Source organism: Apteryx mantelli, chromosome 1 (assembly GCF_036417845.1).
Source record: "Apteryx mantelli isolate bAptMan1 chromosome 1, bAptMan1.hap1, whole genome shotgun sequence".
NCBI classification, from domain to species: domain Eukaryota; kingdom Metazoa; phylum Chordata; class Aves; order Apterygiformes; family Apterygidae; genus Apteryx; species Apteryx mantelli.
The window spans coordinates 221,317,155-221,341,272 of NC_089978.1; the positions used below are offsets into that span (position 1 = coordinate 221,317,155).

Sequence of the window (24,118 nt, forward strand, 5' to 3'; positions counted from 1 at the left end):
CTGTAGCTTGAGATTGTTGCAGATAGTCCCGCTATTTCTCGTATTCAGCTTCAGCAGGGAACTGGGGCATCTCGTTCGTGGCAGTGGGAAGTTCAGAGCATCTCGCTGGACATCCAGAACTGAAAACATGAAAATAAATTAGGCACAATGTGGGGTGTTCGGGAGAAGTGAAAACCTTTCACAGTTGAGATGCTCTTAAAACACACTTAACATGCTTGAACAGAGCTAAACAGCAGGCCCAGGTTCTGATCTTTCGTGCACTGGTGTAAACGTGGAGCGAAAACCAGGTGAGCTCAAAGGCCTCTCAAGATTGCCTCTAATACAGCATTAGAAGCTGGTCTGTGGCTGCCACGTGCAGATCCGTATATATTGCATGGCCTCCAAGAAGTCAAAGGAAAGGAAAGATCTCCAGAAAGATGTGCAGTTGCATACTCAGGGGTGTCTGGATGGATAAAAAGAGGCTCATTCTCTCGTTAGAAAGTTTGTCTTTTTCTTCCAGCTGTACTTAAGAACACCCAGGTCCAAAACAGTCTTCCTTTCCTCAGCACCTTACATCGCTATGGAGGCGGGGATTCGGTTCAGCTTGATGTGCCGCTTTCACTGATAATGTAGCAGCTCTTCCCAGCGAATGGGCTGGGAAAACACCTCCCTCTCCAGCCACAGTTCGTAGGAGTAGTGGAAGTCCTCCGGGAGCTCCAGCCGCTGTCCCAGCACGCTCTGTAAGCAGTTGTCCACCGGCGCAAATTCCGAGTCTTGCGGCTTGTCGTATCTTCGGCTATTGAAGGCCTCGATGTTGGCTCTTAGGGTGCATTCCTCGGCTTGGAAATCCCAGGGTCTTGCATCAATGTCTGCGTTTAAGAAGAAACAGAACCCAGACACACGCAGTAATGTGAAAGCGTAATTCTGATAAGGTTTTAGCAGAACAAGAGGATGAAGAGTTTACAGCAATCACATGCCTGAATTGACCAGGGTATTAGCCAGTCAGTTATTCCTAATTATGATTCCCAGCCAGATCCCATTTTGCATGCATTTTAATTTAAGATATTTAAATATGTAAACATCACTTGTAAATTAAGCAATGCCAGAAAGCTTCCTATAGAAATGCAATTACTTCTGCTTTTCAGCGTGCATTAAGGAATCTGTACAATTACTAAGCTCATGCTTTTTTCAGAATGACTCCACCACTTTTACTGCAAATTTCCACAAATGTCTGAGACAGAGATAAAGAACAGTTAGTTTAATGCATATAGTTAAAACCTGGCAAGATTACCATAATCTACTGAAAACAAAGATTCTTAAATTTTAGGTAAATTTAACTGTGAAGGATGTTAAAAAGCTGTAAAGGATGTTGAATTGGCTGTAATAGCCAAGATATTTTAATCTTATTATTTAAACATGCAACATTTTTCAAAAAAATCAGCATTTTGAAACTTGGTCTTTATGAACTCTGTAGCTATATGAAATAGTAATTTGCTCCAGAAAGATTCCATAAAATCATTGGAAAAATCTCAGCAGTTCTCAGGAGAGGAGAAGGTCCAAAATGGTGAGCTCAGGTGTTCTGCTGTTTTGGAGCATGTGGCATCCAAATGGTTCAAGTTACCCAAGGCAGCCAGTATCCCAGAGCTCTGTACCATTCGTGGCATGAAGAAGCCCTGCTACTGCGTTTAATCCCTCGAGGAGCGATCAGCATGCTGAGAAAGGCAGCGACGGGGTAAAAATCAGTGTAAAAGAAAGCAACCTGCTACTGCCCATCTTCTAACCTTCGTGCTCTTTGGTCATTTGGGCAACTCCACTAGCCCTATGGTGAAATTAGAAATACTGAGGCTAGGTTTTGATTCTTCTGGATCAGGGTAATAGCAATATCGCGTCTCTCAAAAGCATCTAAGTCTTAAAAAAAATAAATAAATCTTTACAATTGAAGTGAAACATCCTAAAATATTTATCAGGCCTTTCTCCCTTTTCGAAAAGGAGAGATGTTAGGCTTTTATGCCTTGTCCTGTTTTCTTTTGAAATTGTAGTGCTACCCAATTTTTCTACTTAATTCTCATTAAAAAAAAGACACATGCAGTGCAAAATTTCAGGACCAAGTTATTAAGGCGAAAAGATATTTAAATACTTTCTCTTTGTGACCTAAGGGCACGACCTTAGGGCAGTTGTTGCAGCAAATGGGCCTATTTACAAGAGAATAAAAGTATGTGGTCTGATGCAGCCCGTTGATTAATACATGAAAAAACGTCAGAAACCTCATGACATCCTTTTGGAAACAGAGCTTCAGAATACAGAAAAGCTGTTTGAATGGACTGGCACATCTGGTCTGTGTTTCAGCCTACGGAGGCCGATATCTGCACTGCTGGGCTGTATCCGCCGAGCTCCTCGTCGGATTTTCACTCAACGGCAGTCCCTAAGCACATATGTTTGGCACGGACACAAGAAGCGTTTAGCTGCTCGGTGGCTAACATGATCGGTACCGCAGATAGATAGTACCGCGCTTACAGCTTTTACACACCAAAACAGCAAGTTTGAAGGAGATGCTCTGCAGGCATGGGCTGGTCTTGATGGAAAGCCTTGTCTTGGAGACCCAAGCTGACTGTTTTATTTTGAGCTGATTCTATCCAGCTCTCGTGAAATCAATTTGTTCCCTCCTGATGGTGCTGAATGATGCCTTACGGCTTCTGAAAAAATGGCCAGTGCTGACCAAAACAAGCTTACGGGATCCTAATGGGTCTTCAGATAGAAGATATCAAAAGATATCAAAAACCCCGCACGCTGATTTCTGCTTTGAGCGCAGAAAGGATCCTCCTTGGTAATACTCACCATTGCCGTAAGCCCAGTCATCGTTCATGCGGTGCCGCACTTTCTGGTAGATGGCAGACATGGTCTTCATGTTGCTCTTTCTCCACTGGCGCCCCAGGTATTTGGTCTGGATTTTCAGCAGCTTTAGGACATACAACTGCATCATGGCCTGCTTCACCTTCAGCGCCCGCTTCAGTATTGGGGCCGACTTAAAGACTACCAGCATCTGTTAACAGGCGAACGCAAACCAAGATGACGTGTCAAAACAAGTCAACACAAATACTGTCTGTGCGTCCGGAAGGCCTCGGGCACCGACGCCTGGTGCATGCACGGTACAAACCCAGAGCCCTTAGGGGTGTTCAACATAGCCAAAAACTGCAGCAGGGGGGTGGAGGGCCCTCGGCATAAGTATCGCTGATGCCGTTGCTTTGCCTTACCATCGTCCTGGAGTGTTTCCACTTGGTCAGCTTGTTGAGGATCCTCAGCAAGTTAATGCAGGAGAAGAGGTTTCTCCAGCAGAACTGGTTGTTGTCGCCAGCTTCCTGCAAGCGGAGACGGGGAGGAAGAGCATAACCCTGACTGCAGCAGGCAAAGGCACCGCCGCGGAGCTCGCCTTTTGCAAAAAAGGCCTAATTTTTACTCTTTGACAGTAGCATCTGTACAAGACTTATTTCAGATGGAGAGTGAGTAGCACCGTTCCTTCCTCACTTGGGTTATCAATCATGCTGTTGACAAGCTGACAGATTCTGGGAAAAACCCTTCTGAAAAACTCAGGCGAAGCCAGCACTTTAATTTACGCTTAGGTCCCGAGTAAGATCCAAGATAAATTACATTATGCCGTCATGGGAAATGTATATTGCGGTAGATTTATATTCATCGTTCACATTCAGAGCCCAAACTACAGCCGAGCAATCACCACCGCTTAGAGAATTGTAAGCCAGTAAAAACGCTAGCGCACGTATAATTTTTATAGGCCAACGAGAAAGCGCTTTCTGCTAGTAGATTCATTTAATTCTGGGCAGATGCACTTTTCCACCTGCAGAGGCTATGGCTGTGCCGGGAGGGCTCCTGCGCGCCGCCACGACCCTTTCCCAGCTGGATAAACTAATACCAGTGTCCTTCACAGGCGGATTCATCTTTGCCATCGGGCTGCTCTTGGCTCCTGATTTGCACCTTGTGGAAGAGGCAGTTGCCCAGCAGCCAAAGGGTCCGGCACCCGGCACTGCCGCTGCTGAGCTATTCTTTGTTTCCCAGGGAATTAAAATGTAAACACGTACTCTCTCCTATATTCCGCCCGGCCATCGTATCAACCAAGAAATGGACTGTGATGCTAGTCCTTTCAAATCGCTGCATCAAGGTGGAAATAAATAAATAAGCTAAAACTCACTGCATAAAACATTGGCTGAGGAAAAACAAATGCGCACACAAACACTTATCGCCAAAACATCAGGAGATATCTGTATCTCCTGATATCAAAATATAATTTCTGCTAAACAGACACCGCATTTTTTGGGGGAGTGCACCGCGCGGCGTTTTTTGGATGTTGAGCCACGCAATATAACTAGAAAAAGGAAAATGAAAACTAGAACTTGGTTAAGTAGGAAGATGACCAAGTGTCACTCCATGGCACAAAAGAGGTCAGGAGAGGGGAGTTTAGGATCATCTCGGATACGCTACCTACCTAATATAAAAAAACCCCAAAACCAGGACTAGCTTTCCTCCCAGAGCCCTCCCTAACAGCAGCCCAGTTTCAAATTTGATGTGGCCCATCATTTAGAGATAAGGATTTTCAAGAAGAAAATATTAAGGTTTACTTTTATTTCAGCCAGACATCCCATTTTTCTTGAGGGACCTTTCAGGTCTTTACCTTCAAGAGTATCCTCCCAAAGATGGGGACACACGGTAACATTCAAGTAGGTTTCTGCATGTTTTCTAATGAAGTTTTTGGACTGGTGGTTTCTTATTTGCTAGCGGACAAATAGGCCGTTCATTGAAAACCAAGAGAAAACCATGCGTTCCCGGAATTGCTTTAAGGGATACGTTTTCATCAGCCTCCAGAGCCATGGGGGCCGAGCGAGCGCGCAGGGACGTGTCGCTAGATGTCCCCATCGGGCCAGGATGCTGCTCGGTGAGGCCGGACGAGCAGGAGTCCCCTGCATTTGGCGGTGGCCGCAGGGACGGGTTCAAAACGCGGGCTTGAAGCCGATACCCAGGAGCGATCACCCGGAGCAGACATGGAAGAGGAGGCAAGGAGCGTTGGCGTAGGGGCGCGTGGTAGGACGGTGGGGAGGGACCAAGGGAGCGCGCCGGCGCTGGGTGGACGGGTGACACCACCCCTGCCAGCACGCGCTCCGCTGCGGTTTTTCATACAAATTCGATCTGGCGTAATCGACTTCGGGCAGGGTAGGACTTTGCATCGCCGGGCCGCATCTGAAGTGCCGTGGCCACAAATCCAATAAAATCAGTTTTACTGTCGCAGCTCCCTAGAGGGATTCAGGAGCAGCTTTGGCCCATAGGACCTAAAGAACTTCCTTCATCTTATTTTAATGATTTTAACCCTTACTAAGCTAAGGAGAACTGCGCACGCTTAAGATTTTAGCAGCCAGGCGACATGAGATCTCCCTTGCCAGGAGTGGCTTTGGTCAGGTTCCCTGTAAACAATTCCTTCTTCATTTAGCAGTGCCAGCAATGCTGCGCTCTCCCTTCCCTCTGATCCCAGGCCCCGTTAACACAAATGCTCATGCCCGTTCGGAGCACTGGGTCGGAAGACCATCACGGTCCAAGTCCAAACCGCTCTGCAAATTCCCTCTGAAGCATTGCAGTTATGAACCTGCCGGCATTACGTCTCCTCCGTAACCCATGGATTTGCATGGCCCATTGCACTGCCCAGTCTGCCTAACGCTTAGGCTAAGCTCCGTAGGGATTTGGTTCATTTTGCTCCATAATCTGCCAGCATCTTACAAAATGTGAGTGCTCAGATGAATGAAAACCTGGGAGGCGATAGCCTCCAGACAAATCCTTTTAAAAAGCAGTCTCTCGAGTCTGGAAAAGTGAAGGGGAACACCCCCCCCCCCTCGAACCAGCTTTTTATAGGGGACACAAAAACAGAAGTCCCTCCTCCCCCACCTCGCCGTGACTGCTAATGAACCAGACCAGCGATGGGTGGCACTTCAAAATCTGGAGGAAAAAAAAGTCTGATTTCGGAATGGCTGGGGGTATAGGAGAAGAGGACAGAAGAAAGAAAATAAAAATCCTTCCTCACCCTCTTGCATACAGCAATACCGGTTACAAGGACGCTTTCTAGTCTGCTTACCAGGCTTTCCGCAGTGAGCTCGGGCAAATCGTGCACTGTGCAATAGGGATAATCCAGGACGGAGATACTGTGGAAGACAGGAGAAAGGGACTCATTAAGAAAGAGGCCAGTATTAAAGCAGCTTTTTTTAAATAATCTCATTATCACCAGCAATCTGCAATATCGTCATTCCCTGTGCACGGACTCGGAATTACAGCGCCACCAGGCAGCCAGGGCAGAAATGCCTCGCGCCGTAAGTGGTTTGCGCGGCCAGAAATCCCATTTCAAGTGAGTGACCCCCCCCCCCCCCCCGTGCGGCACGTGAACCGCTCCGTAGCGGGTGCCGTGCGGATGTGCCTGCCTCTTGCATTTACAGTAACACAGGCAGCTTCCAGCCGCAGAACCGCCTCGCGTCTCGGCGTAAGGGAACGTGCCGGTTCCTCTTGGCTCGGAAGCACATCCTGAGTGCATTAGTAAGGACTCGAAGGATTTGGGTCCATTAAGACATGACAGATTACTTATTTATACACATATGAAAAGGAAAAAAAAAAAAAAAAAAAAAAAAGGCTCATAGGTTCAGAAGGAGACATCTGACAAAGTGTTACCATCAAGAAAATTCACAAGGAGGGCATCAGGCCTTTCCAAGCCCTCCAGACCGATTGCCTTTATAAAAGCAGCCAATAAGAAATATATATACATATATATACACACACACACACACACACACACACACACACATATATATTTGTACACAGACACGCACATGCACTGATGCTCTGCATGCCCTGAGATATGCACTTAACCTGAAATGAAGAGCGCACACGATCATACAGCTTCACTTCTTGTGTTCCCACTTATTTGCCTTTCACTCCAGCCTCCGAGCCCTAAACTGGCTCATGGCAACTACCACCGAGTCAGAAGGAATTCGGAATAAAGACCCGAGATCAAGAGATCTTGTAAATGCTTCATTTAAGGCATTTGGCACGGGAAGGGCTTGTCTGACCACAAGAACGGATGCTCCTCGCTGGCTCCCGTCCACCACAACCCTCGAGCTGGTGGCACCACGCAGATAGAGCCTGAATAGCCCTGAGCGAGCCAGCTTGCGTCCAGGAGAAAGGCCTTTCTCAGTTTAGCAGAAGTAAAAGGCAGTGACAACTATTTAAAGCCCAAACAGGCCAGGAAAGCTGAGTCACAGCTATAAAAAGTGGAAAAGGCCTAGAGGACTCTACCTAGTCTAGCTGTTTCCAGGCTGTGGCCCGCAGGAGCCTGGGGACAGCGGACCACCTTGCAGGAGTCCAGGTAGTGATGAAAAGCAAAACCATTGCCAGCAAGCTGGGCATGTGTTTTAGGAGTCCTCTGAGAGACTGAAACCCACCCACCTAGTCTTCCTCATCAACCAGAAAGGGTTTATTCTCCTCTAGCGCATTCGCGTAGTGCAGAACGCACTGCCTTCGAGCTGCGCTAGCCACCAAAGGTCACTCGGTCCCGCTGCGTATTTGCCTGTTAGGTTTCCTCGTATGCAAAGCCTCCCTGGTTAATCGTCTTTCTTCGCAAGCAGTGGCTGTACCTGTTTTTGGCAGCGATATAAGACATGATGTTTTGGTTGAAGAACTTCAGGATCAGCGGGATGCAGTTGGCAAACACCAAATGCTGGGACACATACTCAAACTGAGGGAGAGAAGTGAAAGGCGTCACCGTTAGCTAGAACGACTGCGAATGGAGTGCCCTTGCCGTTCGAAAGCAACGCAGTCTTGACGGTTTGCTCTCGCCACCTCGCAGACCGTCTCCCGCTTGCACCTTGAATCAGTCTGCGGTATACGGCATGCATCGCATACAGCAGCTCCCACCCTTTGGAAAATGGTTTGCCATGGAGTGGCCGTACGAACCTGATGGCAGTAGTTTAAGGATAGCTGCACCTAATGACTGCACAGTAGCTTTTCGAGAGAAAATCTGGGGCAAAAAAGCACGTGCGTAAGGATGGGGAAGGTGGAGGTGCAGCTATTCTGTGAGAAAGCACAGTAATTGCCTATTGCTGCCCCGTGCTAACTCCAGGGTGTTTTCAAATCAGCTGAAAAAAGTACCCTTGCCTTCATACATGCATTTAATTTCTCTCCCTCTCTAAACACTAAGTGGCCTGGGTATGTATGTTTGCATAATGCAAGGAATCGCTGCTATCCTCTAAGGAGCGGGATATAAATAGCAGCAACGTCCTGCCTGCGCAGCCCGGGCGATCCGTGCTTCTCGCTAACCTGCGGTCAGCATCGACTGCTGCAAGAAGAAACAGCTCGTAGCTGCTCCGCGCAGCTCGGCACGGCGCAGGCTCTCAGCGCTCAGGAAGGCATCGAGAGCACGCCGCCGCCGTTATTTGTGAGTGCAAAACCCTCCGCCCGGGATCCAGGGTGCTCTCACTTCTTTGCAGAGTAGCTAGCGTTTTGTGTAGAATCATTACCAACCACGGTCCTGATGGAAACCTCCTTTTCCTGCCCCTATTTAGCAAAGCGCAGAGGGAAAGTGGGCTGCCTGGGAGGGGGCTTCAGAGCAATCCCGAAGCAGGAGCCAGGCACTTCCAGCTCCCCACCGACAGGGCTCGGATCCGCCGGCAAGCTCCCTGGCTCCACCAGCTCTTCCCTGACCGGTCGAGCTCGGCTGCTCACCCTGCTCCTGCAGCCGGCTGCGAGCTTGCCCACGCGGCTCCTGCCGTGCCAGCGACGCGCGGCAGCTCGGAGAGCTGCAGTAATTCGATAGCATTTCTCCGTTGGCTCAGAGGGGCGACGTAAGGAATACCGAACCCCAACACAACCGAACGAGCACGATCCCTGTTGGTTTACGGGCTTTCTGCTCACGTCTTTTGCTCCCTGCTGCCTTTCCCATGCCTGTTCCCAGCCTCTGCTGGGCTCCAGCCAAGTGCCGGGCTCGGCCCGCTCGGACAGACGGCGAGAGGGGAAGGATCCTCACCTCAAGGATAACTCAAGCTCACGTTGGCCAACCCCGCGCGGTTACCGCTAGACCGACGTGGCAGCTGGGTACCGGAGGGGTGACTCCTAGCAAAGCCCTGCGCCGGCCACGCTGGTCTCCGTTTCCTCCTTTTGCTTCCCTGGCAGGGGCAGCTCAGCCCCCCCGAGCCGGTCTGCGGGGAGGCCGCTGACTTCTAGAGACTGGCGCAGAAGAAGCTCTCGCGACTCACTCCAAAAAAAAATCAACCCCCAAAAGCAGAATCAGAAAAAAAGAAAAAAAAAAAAATTCTCCAGACTAAGCGCCAGATTGCAAGAGGCCTCCCGCAACAGGGAGGAAAGAACCAGAGGACTCAGTTTTGGGGCTGAAGCAAGAAAAATGAACGAATGCAAATCGGTGAAGGGACATGGTGGTGGGGGGGGGGGCCCAGAGCAAATGTAGGACTGTAAAATGGATTTTATCCATTTTACCCAAGCCAATGAATGGATTTGGGTTTTTTTAATCACATAAATATCAGTGGGCTTCACAACGCAGCTGGATTTGCACCGTGCTGGAACCTCTAAAAACCAACCAAACAACAACCCCTCCCCCCCGACTGCGGGACTCGCGGGGTGGGCTGAGAACAGGCCCAGGGCATAGCCCAAGGAGGGGCTGTCAGTCACTCTACACCGCGCAAAGCCCTTCACGGGGCTTACAGCTCAGCTGGTGTTATGCAGGCGAAAAGTCAAGCCGCATCGAGGACACGGACACGTAGGCTCTCTTGAAACAGGAGCCCTAGGAATTTGATCCTGCCTCAGAACAGAGGAACGGATTAGATGACCTCTCGAGGTCCCATCCAGCCCTGCTACCTGTAACCGGAGCCTGGGCAGAGCAAAACAAGGGTCTGGTCTAACCCCATCCCCTTCCCCGGTGTGCCAGGGAGGCTTGTGCTCATGCTTAGCTCGGAGATTTCAGCCTGTGCACCCCTGGTCAGGCGCAGCGGGAATGCTCCAGGAAGCTGAAGGCTACTGCCACGTGGGTGGAAGGGATCCTGTCAAAACACACGCAAAGATGTATTGCAGGCAGGTTATCCCGGCACGAGTAACGGGATTAAAAAAAAAAAAAAAATCGCATCCCTATGGAAAACCCGCCTGCAGCTTCTGCTAGAGTGATTTACTGGAGAGGTCTTTTAAGAGAGGGACTATCCTCGGGGACACGTCTGCTTGACGAGCCCCTTCGTTGGCGGTCACCTCGCTCTCAGCGCTCACCTGGTAGATGTGGTTCAGCTTGAGGTGCTTCAGGAGCAGCAGCAGCGAGGCGGAGATGCTCTTCACGATAATCTCCTTGTGCCTGTTCACGTCGATCCCCAGCTTCATGCTCTGGAGAACAGTGATGCTGGTTTGGAGGGAAAGAAGGCAACAGCGTAATGGGGATGGGAGCAAGGAGGACCGCCGGTGGGGGATGCTGTGGTTGTAGTCATCCGAACGGGTGCTACAGAAAAGGGTTTCTCTGCTAGAAAGCAGAAACAGCTGGAGCGGGGCAGGGGACCCTCGCATCTCCTTGGGACGCCTGTTCCCATCACCCCCCTTTCCAGTTTAGGAGAACGCAGGCCACCCTCTGCCAAGCCTGGAGAGCGGCATGACCGGGACCTACCAGATGCTCACATATATTTACGATTTGTTTCAATTCTGGAAAGAAAAACAGCCAGCTCCTTTCCCCCCTGCAACCGTTAGCATGTATTAAAGGGTCATTTTATTTCCAAAAGCATTTAAAAAATTCAGAACATCTGGAATCTAAAATACTTCTCTGTACACAGCATTTTTATTCTAAGCGCCGTTAATTCCCAAGGCTTTACCGTGCGCTGTGCTGTTAGCTGGGGGAGCAGCTCCCTTCGGTGCCTCCTGCGAACATCCCCGCACAGAAACCCCACTTTCCACGGACAGGCGCTGCCCGTGCTTAGAAGAAAGACCCCCCCCCCCCGGGAGAGAAAGTCTGCTGCCAAATGTTAAAGCTTGCCTCATTACTCCCTGGTTCACATGGCCATGGACAGCCTCTTCTTCCATGGTCTGTGCTTGGGACCCAGGAGAGCACTCTCCAAGCCTCTGCTGGGTGTCCGAGGCTGGGCCAAATCGACGAGGCTCGGGGCTGCCCAGAGCACTGGAGTTGTTACGCTTCTTAAAAAGCGGCATTCGTTTCTACAGCTTTCACCCTCCATCCCGGCAGCAGCGGTAGTTTGCAAATATCCAAAGCGCGATTCCCCAAACCCGGAACCCCCCGAACTTATCTGCAAACCCCAGCTATCCCCATGAGGCAAGAGATTTTTTTTATGCTGCCGCGGGAACAGCTGGCCGGCAGATGAACTTACGGCATCTCCTCGGGCAACACGTCTGCCAGGATGTTGATGGAGTCAGTCTTGGCTTTGGAGGTGGGAGCTGCCGCAAGGAGGATCTTCAGCAACGCTATCTGCAGAGGGAGAGGAGCCTCAGTGCAGGCCTGGGCGATGCGAGCCAAAGATCCCAGGAAAGGGAAAGCCTTCCCTTTGCTTCACCCACTGAACCCTCAAGCCCATAGGGTCTCATCAGCCCGAGTTCCACTCATGGTGGTAGACATTTCAGGACACACACTATATGGCTCCAGGAAATCACTTGGGGGCCACAGGGAAGCTGCAGGTGACCTCCCTGCAGGGAAGGCAGGTTGGCTCTGGGAATAACTTGCAGACTTCCCACAGTTCCAATGCCTGTTCAGTGCGTACCAGGTTGGTAGAGACCTAAGGGTATTACCACGTTGTTTGCTGAAGCACATAAAGCAAGAAGATAATTTAGTTTGGCTCCTGGCCCAGCAAGTTGTCACCCTCTGAGATCAACACAATATCGTAACTCAAAATTAATCTCAGCAGCAGGGACGAAGGCTCCACGGACCAGTGGAGTTTGTAGGCTGCTTCTTCAGGTCAGGCGTGAAGGTGCCTGCACCAAAGTGCAACAACTTGTCAGTAGATACCACAGCTCCCACGGCTCAAGGGATCGCAAGGCGCCAACCCTGACTGGCTCCAGCTACTGGGATCCTCCAGCACCCCAGCGGCCAGAGGGCACTGCCACCATTCCATCATAAAAAAAAAAAAAAACTCTTTTTTTTACTTTTCGGAAACACAGCCTTACCATATACTGGGGGAGGTTGTATAACATCGCTCGATACAAGATCTCACAAGGTGTTTCTTGGACTTCCTCTTCCCCCTAGCGCAGAGAAGCGTTAGAAACAAGGGGAAAAGGTACCTCCAGTCCACGTGAGACACGTCGGTCGCCTGCATAAAACCCAACTTGAGGACTCAGCGATGGCCATAGCCACCACCGCAGGAAGCTGCTGGGCCTTTCTCCACTGCTATTCTGGCAGGTACCCTTGATCTGGAAATGGTGTTGCTTTAGAGCAAGGAGTATCCAAGGCGCATCCTAAGGATCACAGGGAACTTACGGATTTCTATAACACCTTGGAAATCCTCCATACCAACCAGCAGCCAGCCTCAAGCACGTGGCGCAGCGCACAGTGCTCTACTGCGAGTCCTGGCCCCCTGGGACGAGGACCAGCATTTCACTCCGAGATTTATCGCTGTTGCTGGTCAGCATTTGACTATTATAACGCCTCACAGTTTCGACACACGGAGCAGCCAGCCTATTTTATGATACGCAAGTCATAAGCTCTACTTCCTGACGGATTTCCGGAGAGCCACAAGTTTTCTCCTCTTAGGCCATCTCCACTCACTGAGGCCCTAGCTAGATGCTGGCAGAGCATCCAGGTCATTGGGGTGGGATGACCACGCTACAGTGACGCTGCTCAGAAGCTGCTGCTTCCACCGTCCTCCCTCCACACTTCCATCTAGCCATGGGGAGCAGCAACTTCTTACCAGTGACATAGGGCACTTCTCCAGCTCTTCCTCGTTCTTGATCTGTACATCTGAGATGGAAACGTACTTGTGCTGGCAAAATACACAAATAAAGGCAGAGTAAGATGACAACCGAAAGATGAACACACTGAGCAATGACAACATTTGCTGATTGTTTTTCCCCCACCCACATGCTTAGCAAGAGCAATAGTATCTGAGTTAGGTCAGAGCAGATAAATGGAGAATTCATCTCTGTATGGGACATCCCTCTGTCCCCGAAGTGCCTCACATATTATACATATAGCATACGCAGCCTCAGCTGTGGTGGTGACGTGCCACAGGGCACGGTGCCCGGCAGCTATTGGAGCAACTGTCCCTGCAGCATCAGGGCTTTGCCCAGACGGTGCTCCGGGATGAGGCCGCAGCTCTGCACCTTCCCAAGGAGCGCTCGGGCTCGTGCTGAGGATGGGGTTGATGGGCTTCTCGCCTGTGGGAGGTGCGAGGTGGTTGAGGAGCTGAGCCGCTGAGTCAAGGAGCTGCGGGAGGAGGTCAGCAGAGCATGCAGCATGGGGAGGAAGAGAAGGAGATTGACCAGCAATTCCCTGAGACATTGCAGCTCCTGGACCCCGACGCTACAGCTCCTGGACGACTTCCAACTGTAGATTTGGTGCCTGTCGGGTCAGAAAGTGGAAACTCCCATGATGGCGAAGGCTGTGAGCAGGTGACTTCCGGCCCCAGGAGGAGGTCTCCTGCTCCACTGGAAGACTTGCGACTTCAGGATAGGTACCTCTTGTAGAAGTCGAGGAGCTGGGACCATGGTCAAATGGAGCCTCTGCGCCAGCTGAGCCTCAGTCCCCCAGGAGCTCCCAGAGGATGTGGCAAGTGTCCGCAGTGGGAGACTCCCTGCTGTGGGGGCTGGAGGCCCCGCTCTGCCCCCTGACCTGCCCTCCAAGGATGCATGCTGCTTGTGGGGGGCTTGGATCCGGGATGTTGCGGAGAGGCTGCCAAGGCTTGTCCAGCCCTTGGTCTATTACCCCTGCTGCTCTTCCATGTGGGCACCAGCGATCCTGCCCAGGGACACCTGGAAAGTATCAAACATGACTACGTGGCTCTAGGGGCGATGGCCAAGAGCATGGGGACCCAGGTGGTGTCTCCTCAACCCTGCTGGTGAGGAGGAAAGGCCTGAAGAGGATTGAACAGATCCTGTGGGTCAGCAACTGTTTGTGCAGCTGGTGTCAAGAGCAGGTTTTTCATTTCTACGACGATGGGACTATCTTCAAGGAACAACCGCTGCTTGGCAGAGATGGGATCCACCTGACAAAACAGGGCAAAAGTATCTTTGCCAATAGGCTGGCTAACCTGGTAAGGAGGGCGTTCGACTAGGAATGACAGGGGTGGGAAAAAGAGACCAGCGATCAAGTGAGGATGCAGCAGGTGGCTGGGGTGGTGTGAGCAGAAGGGACCTCTTGAGCAACAAAACGGGTCTGGAGTGGAATCGCTCCAAGCGTATGCCTGTAAATAAGGAAGCACCTACGGGAGCACGTTATGGGGAAAGCTCTCAGCCCTTTCTAGGAAGCCAGCGCGCCAGGATGGCTCTTGGAAGTGCCCAACACTAATGCACCCAGCATGAGGATCAAACAGGAGGCGTTACAAGCCTGCGTGCTGCTACAGAGCTATGATCTCATGGGGATCACGGAGACGTGGCGGGGAAAACTCACATGGCCAGAGTGCTACCAGGGGTGGATGCAGGCTCTTTAGGAAGGACACAACGGGACGGCGAGGAGGGGAGCTGCCCTTCACGTGAGAGAGCAGCTGGGATGTGCAGAGCTCTGCCTGGGAACGGGTAACGGGTCAGCCAAGAGCTGATGGGTCAGGATCAGCGGGCGGCCCAACACGGGTGATGTTGTAGTGGGTTTCTGCTACAGACTTCCTGATCAGGAAGAAGACGACGAGATGGAGAGAGGTCGCAAGATTCATCCACGTGCACGACCCTAGCAGACACCACTTCGCAAAGGATGCTGAGCCTCCGCTCAGAGGGCCTGACGCTGACCTATGCATCAAGAGGAACAGGAATCATATATTTTCGTGATCTTAGGTCCAGAGGCCCCGGGCCAAGAGCAGATTTAGCCGCGACACCTAAGGCTGGTTCAGAGATGGTAGCTGGGAAGCATTTAGTCCTCTTGTTCTTCGTCATCGCTTCCCCCCAACCAGAAGACGGTGGGAGCCGTGTAAAGCCACACATGGCTGAGCAGCAAGTGCAAGGACAATTCTCCAGGGCTTCTGCGCAGAACAGGACAGAGGCAAGGAAGCAATTCTCACCGTGGGGAACGGTGTAGCGGTCATGGGTGGGTATCCGGAACCTCTAAAGCTGCTCACGTCTTGACTAGATTTATCAAATTGCCTTCCCAAGGCCAAGAGAACAGGAGCTCAGATCAAAAACATCATTGAAAACAACTGGAACATTTCACGTTTGCTGTGGGCCGAGAGCACGCGCTTGAGTGACTTGCCACTTCTCATAAGCTCGTGCCTATGAGGCTTGATGAGGGCATGCCCTGCAATCCCTCTGGGGCCCTGGTGACCTCGGCCAAAGGTTTCCCCACCTCCACGAAGGCGCTACGGGTCTGAGCCCGCCGCAGAGGCGGCCGCTGAGCGCCAAGAAGCGAAGGAGCTCAGCGAGGTGCGCGGCGAGACAAGCAAACGCCTCTCAGCAAGGCTTTCGGGGCTGGCTCACCCGCGTGCAGCCCCCCCAGGGCCACCGTCTTACCTGCTTGAGCGTCTTCACGCTTTCATGGATAGGCCGGGGCAACCCTATCAGGGTTTCCGTGTCTCTGCAGGGGAAGGGAGAAGGTAAGTACAAGGAGAAGGAAGGAGATCTGGGTTTAAACACTTTTGTTCAGACTGGGAATAGACGGTAGAAGAGGAAGCCTGGAGCCTACTGAGCACAGTGCAGATGGGTCAGGAGCTCGGAGAGTGTTTGCCTGAGCTGCTCGTACTCCCCTCTCCCCCCCCCCAGCAAAGCTTACACAAAAGAGGAACATCTGGTGAAGCATTCAGCTGAAATATCCTGTTATTTGGAGGAGCAAAATATTGAAATACCCATCTTTCCTTTATTCGACGTCATACGGAGCTAGCAGTGCTTAGCCGGCTCCCCCATCGCGACTCTCCCACTACGCCCAGTGCCAGAACGCCTGCAAACCTGCGCCCGCCACTGTGTCCCCACCGCTAGCCAGCCGTGGGCTCGCTGCACGAGCCGTGCCGGGCGCACAAGCCGACAACCCTCGCGGAGCAGAGAGCAAGAGACGGCAGCGTGGAGCCCGCCTGAGCCCAGCGCTGCGCCTAAAAACTAATATATCCTGCTAGACCCCTGCCAGGAGGGTGCTGCGCTCGCAGCTGGATTTATTCACAAACTGGGTAATTTGCTGTGGATACCGTGTCCTCCCAACTCCTTCCCTCATCAAACTGGTCTCTTGCTTGAGCCGGGGGTCACTTTTTCCAGGCTAGGTCTGTTTTTTTTAATAGAGAGGGGTCTCTGGAGACCAGCTGCTCCCAGGACGTGTTTTTATACCGCCGAGTGCACTGCTGCAGCCCCAGCTCGATCAAGCGCTGCTCCGTATCGTCCTAAGCGCGTGTTGGGCTGTCCGGCCTGAGAAAACCTCAGCTCCGGGGCTGCCTCCTTGCGGTTACACCGCGCTGCTGGCCACGGCGGGGCAGGCTTTGGCAGACCTACACGGGTGACACTTACTGTCCGAGCGTGAATCCGATGAATTTGTTCCTGCTCGCTTCCAGGAAATGCTCAATGTCTTTCTGTCTGATGGAGTAGCAGAGAAACAAAAACAAGAAGGGAGAAAAACAGATATATATCAGAACACCGACTGCTCAGAAAGGTAGCAGTACGTGACCGGCAAGAACCTTTTAGCTTTCTAGGATCGATTACTGGAGGTCTTAATAGCAGCCAACCATTGCTCCGGTTGGTCAGGAGCAACGTGAACCAAAACCGTATGCATTTGCTATGAAACTCCAAGGGAATTCAGAGTGCAGATAAAACAGAGAGCAGTTCTCTATGGCCAGAACCCTTTTATTCAGCTTCTCTGCTCCCAGGACATGCATCTTCAAGCAGCATCTGCACGCTCTGCACAAAAAAATCCCAGCTCCGTAGCCTCGAAGAGCGCACACCGCCACGGGAGAGCAAGCTAACGTCTAGTCTGCCTTGGGCGCCTTTCAGGACAGCAAGCAGGACCTGAACCCCGAGCCAAGGCTCGAAGGGGCACAAAGAACCCAGCTGGATTTCCAGGTTCCAGCCCAGAAAAGTAACAGTCGTTTGATTTAGAAGCTGAGAGCATTAATGTGGAATATGATGGCACCGCATGTGCAGAGACCCATTTGGGAAGCAGCTTCTTACTGTGTCCCTGCTATGAGCGCTCTGGATGAACACACTTAATCCTATCACTGCTCCCAAGTCAAAAAATATATTTGCTCTGGCATTTTAAAAGAGACTGGATTAAATCTGGGCACCAGGCCAATAGCAAAAAGCCTGCATTGATTTGAGGGAAGAGGGCACAGCATTTCACCCTCTTCTCGTAACCTTCCCCAACAGCATAAATAGCAGGATTGGTTTTAGAAAGGGAAGGCACCAATTGCTCTATCCTCTCCAATTTCGCAGCTGGGAGCGAGGCCGCTCAAGAAGGCTTAGTCTGGCAATGCAAGAGGCCTGCACAATAAACGAGAGGTGATTTCATTAAACAGTTCCCGAGATGGTTTATCCAGGAGCCTGCCCGTCCAAGACCCGTCAGTGCCGGCTGGGAAGGCTGAACCTCCTGCCAGCCCCGGGCGCACGCAGATCTCCAGCCACGACAATCCACCTCCCCGATAGCCGTGGCATTTCCAAAATGCCCCTTCCTTCCACTTATTGGCCAACCTTGGCCACGCTTGACTTGTAAAGAGTGGGGAAGACCACAGCCAAACCCAGTCCAGGAAAGACTAACTAAGGAAAAAGAAAAAAAAAGAAGTGGAGCCACTTCACTTCAAGTTGCCAGAAGCCAACACACTTGCTGCGGACTCACATTCAGCCTACAATGAACTCCAGGACGGGAAGCTGGCAGGACGGGGGAGGATGACAACGAAACCGGATGGCTTTACCTGACTTTGGGGGCCCAGGGGAGCCCTTTGGGGAAAGATACCCTTTCAATAGGCGTGCGCTGAGCTGGCATCATGGGGATAATAGCATCCCGCTCCATCAGGTCCAGTTCACCCTCGATCCCGCTGTCCACATCATCGTTTTCCTCTTCGTCTACTCCTGCTTCATCGTTCTTGAAGGGATCTCTCTCGTTGTAGATATCCAAACTGTCTTGCTTCATGAGGGGCTGGAGCAGAAGAGGAAGGTGTGAGAGGAAGGAGAAATGCAAGTGAATCCGTGGAGTCCACTTCCCTCCCGGCCACCCGGATCAGACCTCTCCATCCTGGAAGGATCGAACTCCACAACGTTCCTCAGGTGATGACTTCCCTCCTAACTGCTGCCACCAGAGCCTGCACAAAGAACAACCTCCTCTGCCTCTAACTTTGCTGCTTATTCATCTACGAAGTGTGACAGAGGGCTTCTTTCCCATTTTCGGTCTGAGCTGAGTTGCTGTCAGACATCTCTGCCCTAGCAAAAGAGGCGTTTTTCATCCTCCGACCGTAAAGCAGCAACTCTAACAGTGGAGCTAAGAAAAAGGACGAGTTTGCTGCGAGCGGTTTGGCCCTCGGCGCTTACCAGCCCTTTGCCGTAGGGTGGCTGTAAAGTCAGGATTGTCCTCTCGCTTCCTTCAAATCAAATGCATCCCAGGGCAGATGTGCAGCAACCTCTTTAATCCGGGAGACGCACGTGCGTGTGTGTACGGGGTGGGAAGGGAAGCGCGCTCCTGAGCGCACACTGGCTATCTGAAGGAACGATCCCCGTCGGAGAAGCTTCCCGGGCTGCGTGCCAGGCAGGCTTGCTCGCTCTTACCCGTCGGCTGCGGTGGCCGCGCTTCTGCTGCTGCTGCTGCTGCTGCGGCTGCGGCTGCTGCTGCTCCATGAGCTCAATGGAGTAGGTGGGCGGCGAGGCCGCTCGCATGCTGCGCACCACCTGGATGCTGTCCTCCGGCAGGGGCGGCAGGCCCAGCTCCTCCCGCTTCTTCACCTTCATCGCCTGCAGGGCTTCGAATCCACCCAGCGTGAACTAGGGACCGACAAGAGAGGTGAGAGAGAGCAGGAAACGTAGATCCTGCCTACACCGTGGCTCTGCCGGCTTTCCAGGTGAAAATCAGCTTGAGGACATCAAGCTGGAGAGCTGCAGATGAAGAAACCTTGCCGCTGGCTCGCTCTCCAGACTTGTTCCCCATCCCATGTCCTCTGCATGACTCAGCCCCCTCTAGCCCCAGAAGTCCCAACAGTGTTTGCCCTGCGTCAGCCTCTCGTACCATCCTACGTAACCCCGTCAGGGCTGGATTAACCAGCGGAGAACGCCCAGGCTGCATCGCCCCGGAACAGAGCACCGTTCCCCAAATAACTGGTTTCTGGGAAGAGCAAAGGTTGCACCCACCAGAAGCACCTTCCAGAGCAGAAGCAGGACCTTCTTCATGGGAAAGTGTGGAGCGTGTCCGCTGCAGAACTTGGTCACCATGGTAAAAAGCAAGAGCGCAAACGGCTCTTCAGTGTGCACAGGGAAACCTAGGAGAGAAAGGGCCAGAACACACCAGGTTTAAAACGGTTCCCCCCATCCCCCAAGTCTCCCCGTTGGACCTCTCCAACCGCAGAGAACTTGTTGGTGCGTAATAACCGACGGGACTCACTCAGCTCCGTCCTGAAGGTCTCGCGGCAGGCTTTCCACTCGAGTGGGTCGGGCTCCTGCTCCACACGGATGTTCTCCACCATCAGGTACATGACACTGAGCAGCACCCTGCAAAGACAGCGGCAGGGCCGAGAGGTGACGCTGCCGACCAAGGGTCCCTGCCCCACAGACTCCGTCCGACGTCGCTGCCCTGCCCCATTGCTAAGGGGCACCGGAAAGGGAGGAAGCTTGCAAGGAAGAAGCTGTTTTTTTCCATATAGCAAGCACCTGGTCTCCACTGTCCTAAAAAGCCAGGCAGCTGCAGACACCCGCCAAGGCCCAGTGTCACAGTTCACCCCGAGGAGGAGGAGGAGGGAGGGCAACTGCAAGTATCGGTTATCTCACTGCACTTCCCGATCTCCGGTTTCTTGGAAGACCGAGCACAAAGCAGGCGGAGCGGACGAGGGCGGGCGAGACGGGGTTACCTGAGCTCCGTGCTGTCGGCCAAGGAGATGGCCGGCTTCCTCAGGGCGCTGCTGCAGGCCTGGCTGTTGCTGCAAGGAAGATGACGGGAACACCACTGCAGACGCTAAAAAAATAACCCCGGCCAAAACCAGCGCCTGCAGCACGGCAGGGCCCAGCTGCAGTGGCCGAAAACCCTGCGCCCAAGCCCGCGCCGCGGCTACAAAACCCTCCTCCCGCCTTGCCCTCCAGCCGTGCAATGCATGGGGAGGAGGAGAAGGAGGAGGAGGAGGAGGAGGAGAAGGTGGAGGTGGTCCTCTCACTCGATCTCCATGTTGAGGAGCTCCAGGAAGGCCGAGAAGGTTCCCATCTGGTACAGGAGGAAGCTGTTGTGCCGAGACCAGTGCAGCACGTCGCCTTCGTTGTCGCAGTCCCCGAACATGCCTGGAGGGGGGCAGGAGAGCCAAAGGGAGGCAGCGCTTAGGGGAGAGCCACCCTTAAAGCGAGGGGTGAGCCGGCGAGCGGCCGCCCCTTCCTCCACCTCGAGACATGGCCAAAAGGTCCCCAAACCCCAAGACGAGGCTCTTCCAAAAACCTCCTCGCAGGGGAGGTCCATGGCGGCACTCGGGGTGGAGGACACGGTCCAGCCCCAGGTCCCAGCACGGATTTAGCCCCTCGCCAGCGCCGCGCAGTGGCCGGGGCGGACCATTACCCTGCGCCAGGTAGAGCACGGCCCGTGCCGCTCTCAGCCGCTTGTCCCTGTTGACCACCTCCAGCCCGTCGAGCAGGCGCATCACGTAGGCCTTCTGCTGCGCCGCCTCCAGCTCCAGCCATCGCTTGCCCGGCACTGGAAAGGCGAGGTGACAGCCAGCCGGGTGCACGCGTCCCCCCCCCGTCCCTCTCCGGGGCCGCGCTTCCACCCGGGCGCGTTGGGTTGTTAAGGGGCAGCTACCTTGGGTGCGAAAATCCTCTTCGAAGCACCTGCGGTTGGTGATGAACTCGGGCTCCTCGGTGTAGCTGTACAGCTCTGGCGGAGAAAGGAGGTCAGCAGCCACCAAGAGAGGTTTCACCCTCCTCTTCCCGGCCAAATTCCTCAGCCCATTCCTCATTAAACACCCCTCCTCGCCCACGGAAACATGAGCCCTAAACCAAGCACGTGTCCCGGAGCTCCTCCGCAGGTCCACCAGGCACGGTGGTATCTGGAGATGGCTACTAAATTCGGCAACAGCAGGGACCGCAGGAGCAGCCGGCCGAAACCTGCCCTGATTTCAGGCCGATGGATTAGGATGTTTCGGGGCCTGCGGTAGCGGAATGGACGGGGGCTGCAGCCAAAGCCGTCCTGCCTTGCCGATGTGGACATGGGTGAGAGCGGCCGGGAGAGCTCCGGGCTGGAAGGATCCTGCTTGGAGAAAGCGCTCTCCAGCCCGGCCGGCTCCCGGAGCCGCTGAGGAGACAACTAGGAGCAGCCCTGTGGCCTGTCCATCGGGAACCTCTTGGGACCCTCCGGCAGCTACGGAGCAGAGGCAGTGAGCAAAGGCCACGCGCTCCCCCGTGGGGTTTTTTGGAGGAAGAGGAGGAGGAGGAGGAGGAGGGCTCGAGCTCCCTCCCCAGCACAGCTCGCCCTGCGAAGAGCCGAGCGGCGCAGGAGCCGCCGCCGTACCTGATAGCTCCGCCGCGAAGCCGTCGGCATCGCCGTACCCGAACTCCAGGTTGGGGCAGTCCACCGAGCCCTGCAGAGAGCGATCTCAGTTAGCATGTGCCGAGAGGCCGAAGCTCTCGCCTGGCTGGTCTCCATCACCGCCACGGCTCCCCGGGGCCCGCACGGGCTATTTAAAATACAGCACAAATCGGGAAAGAGCATATAAAAGCAGCCATGGGAGCAGCGTGGGAAAGCCGGTGCAGGACCCGACTAGCCAGTGGATTTGCCGTGTGCAGCGGACCCGGGCGGCTTTCCCCCGGGATGGCTTGACGCATCTGCACGTGCCATCCGTGGCGTCACCCGTCCCTTGGCTTTTCCGTGGCAACATCTTAGTCTACGTGCAGGAAAATCCCTTCGGCTGCAAACACACCCCTACCCGGCGGGAACATGGCGATCCCAGCGGATAACTGGAGCGCGAAGCTTTTCTACGGGCTTCAGGCGGAGCCAAGCCGAGCCGTGGCCCGCGGGGGGCAGCCAGAGGGAATAATGCAATAAATTAACCTTAATTTGCTGTTTGGTGCCCCAGGATCCCGTTTCGGCAGCCAGACTGAACCCACGCAAATTGTCATTATTAATATTCACGACAGCTGGGGGCTTGCGGCTCCGGCCCGGACCCATCCGACGCCGGATCAAGCCTAAAACTGGGGGCATACGAAAACCAGCGTTTCCCCTGATTTGTCCCTAACCCCGACACTTCGAGGTGGCTCCAGAGGCATTTTACACCCCTTCGCGCACCTGCTCCTCGCCGCAGCGGCACGGCCACTGGGGGAGGCACAGCCGGAATTTCGGGAGCTGCTGTGCCTTCCTCCCTGGTGCTCCGCAGGAAAACGCAACCAGCTATTTTAAAGTGTGATAAAGGAGGGTGGAAAGCGGAGTTTCGGTATTTCTGGCTTACACCTAGGTTTGAACCACTCGAGGTATTTGTCCCTAATCCCAGGGCGAAACGCGAGCCTGCCGTAGGCGGGGGAGACTCCTCCGGAGGCCGGGAATTTGCTCCCGGGTGAGGATTCGCATCGGGGGCCGGGCTGGGAAAAGGGATATTTGTGCCTCCCGCCCCATCGCTGCCTGCCCACCTTCCTGCACCCTGCGGCACCTGCTCCACTGCGAGGAAACGGGTCGGGGAAGGGATCCGGCAGAAAAACCAGCCCCTCCAACCCAGAAAAACCTGGAAACAGGGAGCGCCGGGCGGCTCGCGGCCAAGCTGAGCCTTGAAGTGCTAAAGCCGCCGAGGAATTGGGCTCAGCGCGGGCAGCGCTAAGCCGCGCTGCGAGGCCGAGCTGCAGCTCTTGGAGCGAAAGGGGAAAGAAAACCCCGCTGCCGGCAGGGCCTTCCCGGCGCGCCGGTGGCGGAGATTCCCGCTCCTGCTTATCCCCGCGGATCCAGGCGGGCTCTGCCACGGCTTCCAGCGAAACGCTGCGTCTGCAGCATCAGGCGCTTCAGAAACCTGAAGTTTCTCCCTGCTCCGCGGCTGGACCGAGCCGGCCGGAGGCTTCTGCCCGCTGCGCCGGGAGCCGCGGACCGGGAGCGCGGCAGGAGCGAGAGCACGTCCAGCGGCTGCCGGCCGGGCTGGGGAGCAGGGATGCCCGTTGGGTGAGCACCCCCGGCGGGTGGCAGCTCCCGGCAGGGATGCAGGGACGCAGGGATGGATGCAGGGACGCAGGGAGGCAGGACGCTCCCGCGCATCCGCGCTCCGGCCGCGCCGCTCAGCGGCTTCCCAGCGGCCGCCGGCGCCTCCTGTCCCTGCCCGACCCCGGCGGCCCGACCCCGGTCCCGCTGCCCGGTCTCCGCCCCGGGATCCTGCCACCCGCGGGGGGGAAGAGCAGCGGCAGCGGCCCAGCAGAAGGGCCAAGGGCGGCGGCGGTGACAGCGGTGCCCCGGAGCCCGGCGGCGCAGGGACCCGGGGCGCCCGCAGCCGAGCCGCCCGCGAGGGGGGGTGGGGATCGAGGGGGGGGGACCACCCCAACCCCGGGGCGGGCAGACCGCCCCCTCCCCGGCCCGGCAGGACCCCCAGGGCCGGGCGCCCCCCAGCCCGGCCGGGCCCCCGGAGCAGCGGCCAGAACAAGCCCCGCGGGGGGGGGGGTCCTTACCTCGGACTCCTTCCGCTGGCTCCTGAAGAGCTCCCGGCCCTTGGGCTGCGGCTGCGGTTGGGATTCGGATTGGGATTGGGGTTGCGGCTGGGGGGGGCGCGCCCGGCCGGGGGCCGGGGCCGGGGCCGCGCCGCCCGCCGCCTCCATGCGCTGCGCCCCTCTGCAGCGCCGCCGAGCACGTGGGGGCCGAGAC

The 24,118-nt window shown here is 54.5% G+C and overlaps 1 protein-coding gene across 1 annotated transcript; it reads right to left on the reverse strand.

Moving 5' to 3' along the window:
• Positions 1-350: 350 nt before the first annotated feature.
• STRIP2 (striatin interacting protein 2) lies at positions 351-24,072 on the reverse strand. The gene is made up of 21 exons (XM_067289993.1): positions 23,926-24,072; positions 21,800-21,869; positions 21,092-21,166; positions 20,852-20,986; positions 20,463-20,583; positions 20,163-20,231; positions 19,700-19,806; positions 19,450-19,577; positions 18,874-19,086; positions 18,027-18,250; positions 16,633-16,698; positions 15,655-15,718; positions 12,912-12,983; positions 12,172-12,246; positions 11,382-11,479; positions 10,285-10,411; positions 7,653-7,753; positions 6,107-6,173; positions 3,231-3,335; positions 2,815-3,019; positions 351-848 (listed from the first exon to the last, which is right to left on the reverse strand). Exons 1-21 carry the CDS (start codon positions 24,070-24,072, stop codon positions 598-600), a joined length of 2,520 nt encoding a protein of 839 aa, XP_067146094.1. The 3' UTR covers positions 351-597.
• Positions 24,073-24,118: the final 46 nt, after the last annotated feature.

What these genes read in the sequence shown, in the direction of transcription:
- STRIP2 (XM_067289993.1), bottom strand. Translation starts at nt 24,072, where the DNA reads ATGGAGGCGGCGGGCGGCGCGGCCCCGGCCCCGGCCCCCGGCCGGGCG. An exon ending in CTTCGCGGCGGAGCTATCAG is followed by an intron (nt 21,167 to 21,799) that starts GTACGGCGGCGG and finishes TTTCTCCGCCAG; the next exon opens with AGCTGTACAGCTACACCGAG. An exon ending in TATATCGCTGCCAAAAACAG is followed by an intron (nt 6,174 to 7,652) that starts GTACAGCCACTG and finishes TGTCTTCCACAG; the next exon opens with TATCTCCGTCCTGGATTATC.